The following is a 17,672-nucleotide window of genomic DNA, read 5'->3' as shown; positions in this document are numbered from 1 at the left end:
GAGGCAGTTTTCTACAGAGATCAATATAACATTAAATTGATACATTACCCTGCATGTCATTAACAAAGACACTTTCCTTTGACACTGGAAACTGTCACATAATTATTGCAGAATGCAATGTTGTTAACAAAGGATGATGTTTTTTTCCTAGATTATTTTCAAATTCCAATAATAAGAGCCATTTTTTTTTTATATATTGAAGTAACATGAATATATATTCTTAATATTATTATGTATTCAGTACAGATAAAGTAAATTCATTATGGTTTTCATCTTAGTCATGATCAACAATCCCTGTCCTTTTTTAAACCTGGTTAAAACCTTAGCAACATGTTTTTGCTTGTGATATTATTATAAATGTGAAAAATGGTCAGTAGATATGAAAAAAACATTAGCAATGACTAAGGTCATTAGTCCTACGCTTTTATAAATCTACCGAGACATATGGAAATAACTGACTATATATATATATTTTTAATATTATTATGCATTCAGTACAGATAAAGTAACTTCATTATGGTTTTCATCTTAGTCATGATCAACCAAGAGAACCACAAGTCAATACCAAGGCTAGCCTGTTTTTTCTCAATTGATCAGTAGGGGCAAAACTTAGTAACTATTTTAGATAGAGTGACTGGACTTGCTTAAGATGGAAGAATTGCCTTTGTGAAGTCATGTGGATCATGTTTAATGTGTCTATTTTTAATGGTTTCCAAATCAATTATTCGAGTATTATAAGGTATATAGAGAACAATTTGCACATAACATGAAGAAATGAAGAAATATTAAACATGAACAAAGATAAACTATTCATTTCCGATTTCCTGTTGCAGTTTCCAAAAAGCAGAAATAAGAATGCCACAACAGCATCAAATTACGGATACCACAAAAGTGATGACTAACTCTGCATGCTGCCTTCATACAGTAGGGTTATAAGTACAGCTGTTTTGATCTGTGAGGTTGTATTCCACTGGTTGATTTTTACAGATCCGTTTTTTTACCAATCAGAAGCTGAGTAAAATCAATATTCGCAAAATCCATCAAACACCATGTTCTGGATCAAAACAAAGTACTTTTAACCCTTTTAATGTACACATTACTGGTTAAATTACATAAATGTCATTTTAAAGATGCACTTTTTTGTGTGACATCATTTTAACATCGCCCAATGATACGCATATAATGTGATGTTTGCAGAGTGGAATACAGCTGTATTGTACAGTAGTGGAATACAGACTACCGTATTTTGAAATATGTATTGCATGTGAATTTATGATGGGTACAAAATAAAGGATGTTATTGATTGAAATTAAAGCTGCACACTATAGGTTGATTCCAAAAAAAGATACAATATCATGATGACTCATTTGACTTTAATGATCAAATAAAACAAAACACATACGATTTGTCAACAGATAAAAATGAAGAGATTAATCATGAGTCAAGTAAAAAAAGCAAGGAAATACTCCCCATAATGATGGTATTCTTTACTAAGCATTTGAATGATATCTATAATACTGGTGGAGGAGGTCGCTCCACAAACTCCAATATAGCATAAAAGTGTAAAAAATTGTACCCAAGGACACAACAGTTACTCTAAGACAAAATGGCCATAAGTAAGGAATAAATATATATAGAAGAACATAGAAAACCTTGTAAAGAATCTATAAAGGTAAAGATTTTAACAAGGACCGCTAAATGAGATGTGTTTATCTAAAATCCATCAAATACTTGAAATCAAAGCCCCATAAAAAGCATCAAAAGTTTAAAATGCTGTTAACAGCTACACAAGTGGAGAGTGGGGATCAATTTATTTTGGGACTCAAACATACCTGGATGACAATTCATAACTAAACATGGCGCATTAATAATCTTAAGAGCAAGCAATTCAGTCTGAACATACCTGGTAACATTATATTTTCATATACATTATTTGCTGAAAGATTTATAGATTTCAAAATACCAGGCAATTCATTTAATAACGTCTTATACAAACAGTGATGACATGTTTTAAATCAATAGTATTATCTGAAGTTTTCAATTACCATTATCTTTATGTCATCATATTTCAAGACTGTCAAAAGAGATATAGAAAATTTCCCTGAAAGGTTTTCCATCTAATTTAAACACTAAATTTACAAAAATCATTTAATATTACTATGTATTTTAAGAAAAACTTAAATACACTCAAACCAATAAACACCTTTGAAATATTCATATTAAACTAATCACTAGGGAAACAGTTTTCAAAAAAAATTAATAACAATTATTGAATATCTAAAAAGGTACCAAATGAATAATTTCCAAACCATAAATTCTAATATTTCAATAGCCACTATGGAAATGTTTTCTTGAAATTGAAAATTGTGAGAAGGTAAGCCACCAGTATTTGTATATGTTACTTCAAGTTAAAACTTGGGACTTCATAGGGCAATACCTGTACAGAATCTTGAGACTTCATAGGGCAATACCTGTACAGAATCTTGAGACTTCATAGGGCAATACCTGTACAGAATCTTGAGACTTCATAGGGCAATACCTGTACAGAATCTTGGGACTTCATAGGGCAATACCTGTACAGAATCTTGAGACTTCATAGGGCAATACCTGTACAGAATCTTGAGACTTCATAGGGCAATACAAGTACAGAATCTTGGGACTTCATAGGGCAATACATGTACAGTATCTTGAGACTTTAAAGGGCAATACCTGTACAGAATCTTGAGACTTCATATGGCAATACAAGAACAGAATCTTGGGACTTCATAGGGCAATACATGTACAGTATCTTGAGACTTCATAGGGCAATAAAAGTACAGAATCTTGGGACTTTATAGAGCAATACATGTACAGAATCTTGGGACTTCATTGGGCAATACCTGTACAGAATCTTGGGACTTCATAGGGCAATACATGTACAGTATCTTGAGACTTTAAAGGGCAATACCTGTACAGAATCTTGAGACTTCATATGGCAATACAAGAACAGAATCTTGGGACTTCATAGGGCAATACATGTACAGTATCTTGAGACTTCATAGGGCAATAAAAGTACAGAATCTTGGGACTTTATAGAGCAATACCTGTACAGAATCTTGGGACTTCATTGGGCAATACCTGTACAGAATCTTGGGACTTCATAGGGCAATACATGTACAGAATCTTGGGACTTCCTAGGGCAATACATGTACAGAATCTTGGGACTTCATTGGGCAAGACCTGAACAGAATCTTGGGACTTAATTGGGCAATACCTGTACAGAATCTTGGAACTTCATAGGGCAATACATGTACAGAATCTTGGGACTTCATAGGGCAATACATGTACAGAAATTGAATCTCAAGGTATTGAAAATTTTATCACATAACATTTTTTCTTCCAAAAGTCATAGAAAGAAAAATAATAATAATAGAAAATATTAATGTTCAGTAAATGATGAATACATTTTACACAGAATGACTGATGTAGCTGTTGATAAAAATATTATTCATGTGTATCAATAACTTTAGTGGTAAAGGTGTGCAACTCCTGACCCACAAAACTGATTCACTGACATTCAACTGAGGATACATGATTTACCTCCCTTGCAACAACAAGATATAGTAGGAAAATGTTGGGTTAGACAAAAAAGCATATTCATATTTTCCTTCAAAACAAATGACAAAACTAAAAGTAATGGCTGTATATTTTGGAAGGTATACAAAGTATCATTTATTTCACTCATCTATACTCAAGACTGACATAAACCAAGCTATAGGTCCAACAATGCTTGAAAAGCCATATTTCACATGAAAAGGTCTATCCATTAGAGTATAGGTATGTATTTAATTAAAGCTGTAGATCAATCAGGTGAACGGGAATTCAAGAATTTAGGAGCAAAGGTTCACAACCCCCTGGAGGACCAAACCCAATCAAACCGAGTCCAGCGAATACCTTCAAAGATACAAACTTCATTACATTAATTGCTGCTGCATTTGCCCATGATAGAATGCACAGATTCCATGGAATGGAACATGTATCTGAGGATCACAGTGAGGCCGCAATATCCATTATATTTTCCCAGTTATTATTGTCAACTCATCAATTATTGAGTTGACTATTCATTAGCCGCTAAAGCATGCCAGTCCGCAGAGACAAGATGTGTCCCGGCCACAATATATAAATCTTGTAATGGCTATGTCCAATCTGAATATAATTGATATACAAACGATGTATAACATAAATGTCATCATAATTCTCCATTCAAGCCGTCAAATCACTCACATGTTAAAGAGAACATACAGACGATAAAGCTGATTGAAAATTTATTTGCACTTCCAGAATTCTTTAGGAAACATGTCTCAGTATCTCCTGCTACTTCGAATGGTATAACACCCAGGTAGCTCGAAGTCAGGTGTCCATTTCATGGTCATGGAATCTGGAGGTCCTGGGTTCCATTTGACAAAACAAATTAATACCAACAAAATATAATGTTGGAGCCCAATATAATGCTGAAGCTGTCTATCTGTCATAGACGCTGACGGGTATATAAATGGCTGTGTTTTTGTTATATATCATTAGAAAGACAAATCTGATGAATATTGTTGTTTTTTGATAGGTGATTCAATGACTCAAAAATGAACATGCATCAATATTCATAATATTGAAACTTAAGAAGATAAAATATTACCCCTCCGTAAAAATGAAATAATTGACTGTCGTATTGAAATGACTTTGACTGTCAATTATAAAACAATGTGATAAAATCAGAAATCTAGGAAGGCCACAAGCCTTATTGATGATCCAAGCAAGAAAAAAAACTGTTGCAAATATCAATTAAAATATTTCATTGGATCACGCACAATGTTGCACAAAATCAATGGATATAAATTGCGATGGAAACCTTGATAATGTATAGGTTTTAAAATAATTGCTTCGTTGATTTTCCCATAGACACAAAATAACGACACAGGACAACTCAGAACGAAACAACAGAGATGATCACTGAACAATGTTGGAACATCAGACTATACAATTTTAATTCAAATGATAGGCTTAGAATGAAACTGAATCAAAGGCATAATAGCATTGTACCTTCATATTAATGGAAATCCAAGATAGGAAAGCCTATGTAAACATATTTATGGATTGAGTTGAAATTAAATTATTTGCAAACAAGGTACTTGAGAATGTCACATGTGAGACACAATTTTGGAAAAAGAATCGATAGGTAATGTACATCACTGTAAAATGATTTTCTTTATCAGTGTTGAACTCGCACACAGGGACTACCTTTGTCATTTATTTTGAAAATATCTTACAGTATGATCATAATGTCAGAGATGAGACATTAAGGTCCATTGAACCTTTTTTCATATCCAAAACATTTCATAAACAAGGTTGAAAATTCTGTTCAACACAGCAGCACGACAGAGCTCCATTGCTTGACTAGGACTACACCAACACACCCTGCAGACACTGACAGTCCTTATTTTCCACTTTGTTGTCTTACTTGAGAAACATTCCAGGGTTATACTTAGCTGTTATCAACACAGGTCCGTATGGGGACCAAACCAGACCCTCTGATCCAGAGTTGGATATGCTTACCACTCAGCCATCCCTACCAAAAAACTATATTACAGTAGCTAGAGTAATGTGACTAGCTACAGTGACAATCAGTTTCATATGCTATTAATGGAACATCTTTCACATACCTGGATGATGAAGCACCCAACTAGTAGTCCACACCAACTCTTACAGGTAGTGTTTCACAACCTTCAAAACTCGACAAAACAATAAAAAAGTTCTATTCTTAACCTCAAATCAACAGACCATTTAACCTTTCAAGGTCACATAATGCAAGGAAATAAAAATTGACCAAGATCTGTAATCTTTTGTATGGCATGATTATTTTCCCTTTATTAATTTATTAAGTAGGGTTTCATACGACAATGAAGATACTTACAAGAATTAACTGCCTGTTTTTCGACTCTCAAGGGGTTTCAGTTCTGCATGTCATTTGCCTGCACCGATTTTGTTTCCTTGCTTGGAGGAAATTTAATGATCATCTTATTATCTCTCCCTGTGACAGTTCACTTTCTATAGAATGACTTGCCTTACCAATCGAGGGCTAAGTGCAAGACTGTTGTAATGTCTTTTATTTCAATATAATATTAAAACATTTTTGCACCAAGATCACAAATTTCACTCTTGAACTTCGGACCATCACCTCATTATTGCCAAACAGTGACAAGGAAACAAACTGTTGAAACACTGTACAACAGACATGTTTAGAACTATGTCAACAATCAATCATATGACAATGCCAAGAGCCAAACCCATTACATATTTCCCCCCAGTTTTAATTCTAAGCTCCTAAAACAGAAGACCATTCAAAATGACTGGTGATTTAGCACCAGGAGTATGATCTCTTGGCCTATCTAGATGGCCACCAGTACTGGTTTCTACCCACCAGGAGTATGACCTCTTGGCCTATCTAGATGGCCACCAGTACTGGTTTCTACCCACCAGGAGTATTATCTCTTGGTCTATCTAGATGGCCACCAGTACTGGTTTCTACCAACCAGGAGTATTATTTCTTGGTCTATCTAGATTGCCACCAGTACTGGTTTCTACCCACCAGGAGTATGACCTCTTGGTGTATCTAGATGGCCACCAGTACTGGTTTCTACCCACAGAGAGTATGATCTCTTGGCCTATCTAGATTGCCACCAGTACTGGTTTCTACCAACCAGGAGTATTATCTCTTGGTCTATCTAGATTGCCACCAGTACTGGTTTCCACCAACCAGGAGTATGCTCTCTTGGCCTATCTAGATGGCCACCAGTACTGGTTTCTATCAACCAGGAGTATGCTCTCTTGGGCTATCTAGATGGCCACCAGTACTGGTTTCTACCAACCAGGAGTATGATATCTTGGTCTATCTAGATGGCCACCAGTACTGGTTTCTATCAACCAGGAGTATGCTCTCTTGGGCTATCTAGATGGCCACCAGTACTGGTTTCTACCAACCAGGAGTATTATCTCTTGGTCTATCTAGTTGGCCACCAGTACTGGTTTCTACCCACCAGGAGTATGATCTCTTGGTCTATCTAGATGGCCACCAGTACTGGTTTCTACCCACTAGGAGTATGATCTCTTGGTCTTTCTAGATGGCCACCAGTACTGGTTTTTACCAACCAGGAGTATGATCTCTTGGTCGTTCTAGATGGCCACCAGTTCTTGTTTCAACCTCATGGCTTATCTAGATGGACATCAGTACTGGTTTTAACCAATTGAAGAATTGGGCTCAAGTCTGATTCATACAAGCTTTCACAGTCCAGATAAAATAAATGTATATGGACTAAAGACCACTATGTACCTACAATACAAACATGCTTCTTGACTGTTATATATCATTACAACTGGATAAATTGGCAATACTAAGACACTGCCAATTGACCAAAGAGTGTACATTTGTATAGTACAGAGAAAACTAGACAATATGATGACAAGTTCCCATTGTTTGTGAACATAGAGCACTTGATGTGTGATGGGATCTGCTATCTTTATTGCTTGACAAACAAACCAAGACACTTCACATTCTTGCCTTCCACACACCAATTTCCTGCCTTTAAACATGTCAGTTTGCCCCTTTAAATATTATCTCTGTGCCTCCCTGCTTTTTTTTAAGTTAAATAACTGATTCACTACATGTATAACAGATAAAATAGCCAATTTGTTGAGTCAGACCAGACAATTTTACCAAACATGGCTTGGTCTAAACATCAAAAAATCACTTCTAGCCATCTGTTGAACACTGGAACTGAAACATTATGCCAGAGAATTATTTTTCTAAACATGGTACATTTAATGGGTGTCTACACAACATCACTTGACCCTAATGGTAAAAACCATCCTTGATGCCAGCAAATCTACTCCAGTGTAAGACCTGAAGACAGCTGTCACATTTATAAGAACAACCAAGTTAGTATGTCACAAAGCATAAAACTAAAACATGTTCATCAGAGTTAAAAGCCCACAGAGGGACCATAAATGCTTGTTAAGCATAAATCGTAATAACATTGATAATGACAGATTTTCAGGCATTTCTTTCAGAATTACATGGCCGTATAACGCCCAAGACATATCAATAACTAGTAATCAGACACAATCATGGAAAATGACACCCCTTTACTCCTTTAATAAAGCTCTAGAGTATAATTTCACTGGCTGAATAACAATCACACAAAGATATATTTTGATCTTCTTATTCTGTCATAAATAAAATAATAATACAAAGGATAGTTTTTTGCTGTCTCTAATGGTATACAAAAATGTTTACTTTTATATTTTTCTTTTTCTCTGCAAAAAACAACCCATAAAAAACAATTTATTACCAAGTAACAACTCTAAAGATTCTTTCAACAACCTATCATAATTGTCTTAAGCTCTTTGGTGATATTACTTTCAGTAATTGGAATATCTTAACTGGCATAATTACATTATTCACCATGCAGCAATAAAAAAAATCTCAGAGAATGACGATCTGCACTTAAAGGAACAATTCTATACTGTACATTTGATATAGTTGTTATCTTGATTTCAAAACATCTATATCTTTTCATTGAAAATATAATCACAATTACTTTTATCCACAATCACACGTGGGCCTATTAATTTTCACCATTATTAAAGTTTTCGGTAACATGGATCGTTTTTGTGGTATTCATACAAAGGGCTAAATTTGGACGTGTTTGGACATTTCTATACTAAGAGCAAAACATTCACTGACAGTAAAAATATCACTTGTTAACATAACAATCTAAACATGGCATGTGCCATTACAACCATGCATCTTTTCCGTAAATCAGTCACTTATAAGTTATTGGCTAAATAAAAACAAGGAGCCAACACATTTCTCTAGAGAAACACTTGAGTTTATAAAATATATATATATATATATATGCTGCTATACCTTAATTCACTAGGCAGATGATAGAAAAACAATGAAAGGTAAAAGCAATCAAACAAGGAATTGTTACTAGAATGATGAGAAAGGTAACTGACATTTTAATCACTTAAATGATCTTCTTTAAGGTCTTCTTAGATATCAATCAAATTTTTAATCATATTTATGGCAAATCTTTTTGATTAAAAGAATATTAAATATGCAGCACAATTGCCCTGTGACTTCTATACAATAAGTCATAATGACACTACAGCTATGCATTGTTAAATCAGGACTGTTTCCCCGAAAAGCCTAACATATCATTCTACTACGTTGCAAAACTAAAGTAGATTTTGGACAATCTATAACGTCAACACATCCTTCAATGGGCAAGCCAAAAAGTGGCCCTTGAAACAAGTATGCACTAGAAGAAATGTTTGATTTCATATTCCCACTACAAACATCAGCAGTAAGCTTGCTTTATGGCTTATAATCAGTTTTGAAAACATTTTAGTGCTCTTTGTTTGACATGAAATATTTACTCTCTGTCAAGTCCCTGAACAAAAGGACTAATTACAATTTCATCTGTGTAGAATGACCATCAGATATTTATCTAAATGTCTGGGTTTTATTGTTCACAAATCAACAAAGCTGGCCCTATCACAAACACAATATAAGGCCGATGCATGATCCTTGGGGTAAATATTTTTTTAGTCGATCAGCTATACCATCATGCTTTTACAAGCTCAAAGAAACCATAGAAACTAAAATATGTATACTGTCAATACAATGTATACATTTTCATGTATATATACAATGACTTAAAATCAAAGACCTATTACATATTGTGTTTTCAGCTTTAGGCCCGATATAAAGCGAAACTGATTCTTTATCTTTATATAATATCTTGATACTTGAAACTGCCGAAGGGGACATAAACTATGCAGGTATCATTGAACAAAAAGAGATCCTATCAAACCTTAAACACACAACTCTGTAAATCAGGCATACAAAAAAGCGTTTTTTTCTAAAATTGGTATGTAATATTCAAGTTTTTCTCAACAATAATTAAAAGCGCACTTAAAAAAAACACAATCATGTCAAATTGGTTCATTTATTGGAATGATAAATGCAAAGAAGCAACATTGATTTTGTGGTAATAGTATGTACTTCTATTAAACAAATACCACATTTCCTTTATGAAAGAATAAAAATGTCCTTTAGCTAGAAAAAGTGTGGAATATTGATTAGCATTAATGAATATTAGGGCAATGTTTACCTAAATCCAGAGTAAACATAGCTGGCATTACCTTACTCTGGTAATGGTTTGGTAACTAACAAAGGTTGCCAATCAATTCCTGTAATTGCAGATTTATCAGGCAATAGAGAAGCAGTTCACATAACTCTCAGATAACATGTCACTCACAAATCTCAATGTTTGTCAAAGTGTAACCTAGCTTCTGTCAACCAAGATAGCAAAACATCAAAATGACGCAAAAACAATTTATCAAGGCAATTGCAAGAGATAATTTGTAAAATATATCATTTAAGATGACAAAGACGATGATTTTCCAATAAAAACACATAATACATTATATAGTAATATGCAAATAAAATCCCACTATTCCACAATCTGCCAGTGGTATTTTCCAAAACAGAAAGGCAAGTTCTGCGAGAGCCCATGTGAGAACAAAACTTTGCAGGAAGTGGAAGGGCAGATTTTAAGATTCCTACACAACAAGGGTTGTTGTTGACCAGAGATGGGATTCAACCATGGTGACAGAGAAGAATGGCCAGCGACAGGGTGCTACAGTGCTAGAACACTGGCACAAGTCAAACAAACGTCTGACAATCTTTTTCAAAGTTTAAATGTCAAATAGCCAAGCCTTAAACAAATTCAGAGGTGACATAGTTACATAAGCTTAAAATGGATTCCAGCTCATGTTGTTTCACACCGAGTTCTGGCCTTCTGGAGATACCTGTTAAGGGCAGTAACTTTTGACATTATGGGCACCATAAGATGCCTTGTTTACAGGCGGAAGACCTCATGAGATAACCCATATGGTCATATTTGCAGAACACCTCACCACTACCTAACAATAGCATCAAGGAAATGGCAAAGGCTACAATTTTTCAGAACACAGTAGATTAGAAGTTTTCAATGGAACATTGTAACACACTGGATCAATTGAAGAGCACCTTTGCTGTTGCGTAGATGATAGAAGCTTCACATAAAAAGCATTATGATTAAGAGCAGTGGTTGCAGTAAGCACAAGCAGGCAAGCCCTGCACTGGTAAAATGCTTACCAGGCTCACTCAAATTCTGAGTTTTATACAGAAGGGCTTGTTAAAAAAATGTTATGCCAAGTAGTTGTATATGAATTTGGGATTGTTCATCCAAAGACTCATTCCGATGACTGTATGAGAGTGGAGGGTTGTTTTTGTTAAAAATATAAAAGGTACAATGACGCTCAATACATCTTTCATGTAAAATTGTTTGAGGTAGTATTACAGAAATATACATGAACATACATGATTTTTCAAATATGATCCAAAGTAAAACCGTTCACCCCCCACTTTTTCTTTCTGCTCAAGACAAACTAAGCATGTCAGAATAAAAATTGTATAGCACTATAGTTCTTTTGAAACTATATTTACATTTTAATAATAATATGGACTGTGTCTATAGGGACCCTTCTCCGTTAGAACATCATGAGTTTGCATTGAAATACTGAAATTCTACACCTTTTATTCACTGATTTTATAGGAGAATCAACCAGCTTGGTGACAGAGAATGATAAAGACATTTCGAATTTGGTAAAGATTGCACTTAAGCAATGAAATATTACACTTTCAAACTTAATAGCATATTTATTAAGTTTCAATAATTAAACACTTCCAAGTTTGTCATCCCTGCAAGACAAAGGTCAGATTTTGTTGATAAAATATTATCTTTATGAAAAAGAATGCCTTAAGCAGTTGAAAAAAATTCCAATTATATTATTTGTTTTAAGCTATTACCAATGTCAACACTTTAGTAGAACTATTTCACACTATTGCATCCATTGTTTGGCATATGGCTAATATTTAACAACAGTTAATGAAACAAAGAAATAAGTTTCACCTCAGGCTATTTAGAACCAGTTAAATTTTAAGCACAAAATAAACTGTCAGAAAAATAGCTTTGATATTCCACTACTAATTAATTCAGTCTTTTCCAGAAGTAACAGCTAATTCCAGACAACAGTACGAGCCTAATTACTTGTATATATGGCATTGAACTCCTGCAAGGATCAAAAGGATACCACCACATCCAATACCACAAAAAAGGGTTAAAATATCATCAACTCATACACATGGGTAATGGTAACATTCAATTCACAAATAATTGATTATCAGCTATGGAGACAATTCCATTTAAATAAAAGTAACTACACCATATTGAAAAATATTTCAATTTGTATATTTTTATTTAATACTAAGAAATCTATGGCAAGCACATAACAAACAGAATGAACAAATGGAAACAGTTCTAAAATGGAATTTTTTGTCACTAATGGCAGTGCTGCACTAACTCAGCATGAACAGAAGGATTGTTTATACTTAAAAAAATCAAGAACTGAATTACAAAAGCATTGAAGGACCATATTGACTTATGACATCAGAAATACAAGACGGCCATGGAGTGAACACTGACATTCGTATGCTGTCATTTTAAGTCGGATAATTCAACAATTATAAAAGCCAGAATTATGGGCCTTGCTGTACATGTGTGTACTGTGTTCAGAAAATGGTACCAAGCTTCGTGTGGATATCCTATCCAGTAATTTCCAGGGTTAAAGGTTCTGCACACTGATACCAAGGACAATGACAACATCTAAACTTCGACAATACTTCCAACTTTTTTTTTCCTTTTAACCAGTGTTTACTAAATTTCTGCTTCAGCAAGACTTAGTATAAAAACAAAATATATAAAAATGCCCTGAAATGCATACAACTCAAGGCTATGTAATATTACACTATTTACACATGTGGGCAGTATAGAATAACAAGTATTCTGAATTCAAGTTATTCAGCTTCCTTTTAAGTCCCCAAATCAGTCTAAGATTACAGCCCATCTATTTACCTGTCCTTCACACAATACCAGCAACTCAGTAACTTTACACTTGCTTAAGCAGTGATGACTTGAAAGCATGGATATGTAAGGGCTATCTCCATTTCCAATCATTTAAAACATTCTCCCCATATCAACTGATCATTTAATATACATTTGCTTCAAACCATACAAAATCTGAATTGTGAAATGTCTGGTTTTAGCTGAATTAATGATTATAACAATACACATGACATAATACTGGGTTTATCAATTTATTTTATAGAGAAATATTTTGATGTGTCCATGAAAAAAATATCAATGACTTGTATCAATGTAAAGAAGCTTTACACTTTGATCAGTTAATAAATGAACAGTGAAATATTATCTTCAGCAACAGCTTGGTATCCTCATACTAACAAAGAACTACCATCATTATGGCAACAGGATGTTCAGGTGTTACATCACATAAATCGTAATTCAAGCAGAAATAACAGACACATAATGATCTATCCTGCCTTTACCTACATGATTATTCTACATGAAGTGCAACTGCTGAATATTATAACCTCCACTTAGGTTTGCTATGTCTTCAACGACACTGTAGAATCAAATATAAGCCTGTATATATATAAAATGTTTACTAAACTTTGCCATATCTTGTATATCAGAGTCACATAAAAAAATCAACCATTTTGGTCACATTACAACAACACTCTGGCCTACCTTTCTACACACAGCAAGGGTGAGAGGTTGGAATGGTGCAGCAGCGGTTGGAAGCGGCTGTGGAGCTGACGTGATGGGTACAAAGTATGGGTCAGCGATGGAAGGTGTCGTCACCGAGGGAAAGTACTGCGTGGGCGGTAGCTCTGTCGCAATCGGTGTGTGTGCTCCAAGCGCGGGTATGGCGTGCTGTCCAAGAGGGTAACTGTAGGCAAGGTACATCATACACTGACGGAATCAACACTGAACATAGTAAGCTGAAGCCCGCGAGGAAACTTGTATTGGTGAAAACCTTTCTGTAGTGTTACTATAAATATCCCTGACTGTGCTTTTCCTGTTCCAATACAAGAGAGGAACCAAGTTGGAGTCAGATGCGTTACTGAAATGAGCTCAATCGAGATGCCAATGTCTGCAGTACTGTGTGACCAGAGGTTGACACTGGAGTAATGATGGCTGTCCTCTGTAATGACTGATCACCAACTGATCTGGCTTGTTCAAGAGGCTGGTCTCCAGAAACAAGGAAACAAAATACAGGATATGTGACAATGCAATCCGGCTACGCTGTACAACTGAGATGCTATCAGTATATATGATCTACTAAAATGAAGTGTGCCACCCTATTATACACGCTTGAGATCAATACATTGAAAATATTATCAGATAATCAGGTCCTGACAGACTAATCACAATTCCCGAGCAATGCACACTAACTTTTCAATCTATAATTGAAAGTCATAAGCAAACAGCGACAACCGTTATCACAGCTCCACCAATTTCCTGGCCTGAACACTAAACACTTAAAACTTCCCTCTTATGGTTACAAGTCCTGAATCATAAATACTATCCTCTTCACATTGAAAGTCAAGTTTAAACTCTTAAAATATGTCCTGTTTTGCTGATAACACCAAAGACAATAATCATTCAACTGTGAATAAAGATATCAATTTGCCTAGAGCCGTTTTTCTGTTTTTTCTGTAGAATAATTTAACATTTCACCAACAAAACCTCTGTGTACGAAAAGCCATCAATACAATATGATAGAGGAATATAATTCTGCAATGTCTATATTAAAGCTTTTACCAATTGAATAAATATTGACTCTATTGGCCACCATTGACAGGGAAAATTTATCACAAAGCTTTGAAGAGATCACATGACCATTATATAAAAGTGGAGCTAAATTACACCCAATTCAGGTGACAATGGGTTTTGGTTTTATTTTACACTAAATAAGTCTCTACAAGGCTGAAACCATAATTATTGGCATTTTTTTCAATGATTATTTCTCTGCTTTGTAAATATTAGTGCATAATGCCATTAAAAAAAAAACAGGAAGGCCGTCTGCAAGGATGACATAGGACAGTATATAATTTGGCTTAAATATTGAATTTTTAACCATTTCAATGACAGTTTATAGCAGAAGATTTAGTGACACTAGGCATTTCTAAAGCAGCTGTTCCAAACCACTAGTCAAACCAAATAGACATTTAAATTACCTTAAACAATAGCTCTGGCTATTTAAAAAAACACTCCACAGTATTACTTGCAATTGTTTTGAAAATATCTAGAACATGATTGTGTATTGTTTGACATACCTTTTGCCTCATGACTGCATTGTGCATTTCACATACTTGTGTAACACAAGATTTCAGGTCTCAATGACTCCCAACTGCTGAATAGATTCAAAACTAGAGATTGCTTTTTCGAAAAAGCGCATGTCTCCCCCATTGTGTGGTCGTAGGTGAGAAATAATCAATGATGGATCCCAAAATCAATAGGGGCCATCAACTAGTCATGACTAACTGGCATACCAAGTATGAAGTTCCTGGGTGTAAACGTTCTTGAGTTATTGAGCAGAAACCGGTTCTTCACCTCAAGGTCAGTGACCTTGACCTTTGACCAACTGATTGCAAAATCAACTAGACATCATGACCAACCTCACTTCAAAGTTTGGTGAACCTAGATCAAAGCATTCTCCTGATATTGCACGGAAATATTTTTTTACATTAGAGGTCACAGCGACGTTGACCTTTGACCTTGTGACCCCCCAAAATATAGGAGTTTTCTAAACCTCATGATCAACCTCCCTACCAAGTTTGGTGAACCTAGGTCAAACCATTCTCAAGATATTGAGCGGAAATGTTTTTTACATTGGGGGTCGCCGCGACCTTGACCTTTGACCTAGTGACCCCAAAAACAATAGGGATCTTCTACACCTCATGACCAACCTCCCTACCAAGTTTGGTGAACCTAGGTCAAACCGTTCTCAAGATTTTGAGCAGAAATGTTTTTTATATTGGGGGTCGCCGCGACCTTGACCTTTGACCTAGTGACCCCAAAAACAATAGGGATCCTCTACACCTCACGACCAACCTCCCTACCAAGTTTGGTGAACCTAGGTCAAACCATTCTCAAGATATTGAGCGGAAATGTTTTTTACATTGGGGGTCGCCGCGACCTTGACCTTTGACCTAGTGACCCCAAAAACAATAGGGATCCTCTACACCTCACGACCAACCTCCCTACCAAGTTTGGTGAACCTAGGTCAAACCATTCTCAAGATATTGAGCGGAAATGTTTTTTACATTGGGGGTCGCCGCGACCTTGACCTTTGACCTAGTGACCCCAAAAACAATGGGGATCCTCTACACCTCACGACCAACCTCCCTACCAAGTTTGGTGAACCTAGGTCAAACCATTCTCAAGATATTGAGCGGAAATGTTTTTTACATTGGGGGTCGCCGCGACCTTGACCTTTGACCTAGTGACCCCAAAAACAATAGGGATCTTCTACACCTCATGACCAACCTCCCTACCAAGTTTGGTGAACCTAGGTCAAACCATTGTCAAGATATTGAGCGGAAATGTTTTTTACATTGGGGGTCGCTGCGACCTTGACCTTTGACCTAGTGACCCCAAAAACAATAGGGATCTTCTACACCTCATGACCAACCTCCCTACCAAGTTTGGTGATCCTAGGTCATGCGGTTTTCCAGTTATCGATCGGAAACGAAGTGTGACGTACGGACGGACTGACGGACTACCGGACTACCGGACTGACGGACAGGGCAAAAACAATATGTCTCCCCCAGAGAGGGGGAGACATAATAATGAAAAATGAAATACACAACCCTTTAAATTTGCCAGTTTTAAGCTGTTCCATACTATTATATTTCACATCTATTCATGGCCATACGATTCTTCATTTATCAGTCAAATGTGACTATATTGTGACGGTTATCTTATATCATTTTTTATAGATCAATGATATTTTCTGGAGGACAATGCTATTTTCGAAAGAAAAAAATCCCTGTCTGTACATAGTATTTGTTTTGTTGTTGTGGTTGGTGGCAGGTTGCTGAAAAGACAAAATAGCTCTTGTTTGTTTTCCTGAGGAAATTGCAGAGCAGTTGTGGGTTTTGCTAAAGAAAGAGCAGAGCTGTAGTTTGGTTTTGTTGAAGACACAGCAGAGCAGTTGTTGATGTCACTGAGGACATTGCAGAGCTGTTGTGGGTTTTGCTGAAGACACAGCTGAGCAGTTGTGGGATTTGCTGAAGACACAGCAGAGCAGTTCTTGGTGTTGCTGAAAACACACCAGAGCAGTTCTTGGTTTTGCTGAAGACACAGCAGAACAGTTGTGGGTTTTGCTGAAGACACAGCAGAGCAGTTGTTGATGTCACTGAGGACATTGCAGAGCAGTTCTTGGTTTTGCTGAAGACACAGCTGAGCAGTTGTGGGTTTTGCTGAAGACACAGCAGAGCAGTTGTGGGTTTTGCTGAAGACACAACAGAACAGTTGTGGGTTTTGCTGAAGACACAGCAGAGCAGTTGTGGGTTTTGCTGAAGACACAGCAGAGCAGTTGTGGGTTTTGCTGAAGACACAGCAGAACAGTTGTGGGTTTTGCTGAAGACACAGCAGAACAGTTGT

The 17,672-nt window shown here is 35.8% G+C and overlaps 1 protein-coding gene across 10 annotated transcripts in view; it reads right to left on the bottom strand.

The window, feature by feature from the left end:
* LOC128214021 (polypyrimidine tract-binding protein 1-like) overlaps positions 1–17,672 on the bottom strand; it is an 85,713-nt gene that overhangs the window by 46,634 nt on the left and 21,407 nt on the right. For 5 of the 10 annotated variants that reach the window (XM_052920228.1, XM_052920226.1, XM_052920229.1 and 2 more), the window contains exon 1: positions 13,749–14,767. The exons of 2 other annotated variants lie outside the window; for them this stretch is intronic. In XM_052920228.1, coding sequence (XP_052776188.1) covers positions 13,749–13,970 — 222 coding nt within the window. In that variant the 5' untranslated portion in view covers positions 13,971–14,767. Of the gene's footprint in view, positions 1–5,693; positions 5,718–13,748; positions 14,770–17,672 lie in introns of those variants that run through there. 3 more of the 10 variants (XM_052920225.1, XM_052920230.1, XM_052920237.1) reach the window with 3 other exon arrangements.

This window comes from Mya arenaria, chromosome 13 (assembly GCF_026914265.1).
Source record: "Mya arenaria isolate MELC-2E11 chromosome 13, ASM2691426v1".
NCBI lineage: Eukaryota > Metazoa > Mollusca > Bivalvia > Myida > Myidae > Mya > Mya arenaria.
This window is presented reverse-complemented; position numbering and strand designations above follow the sequence as displayed.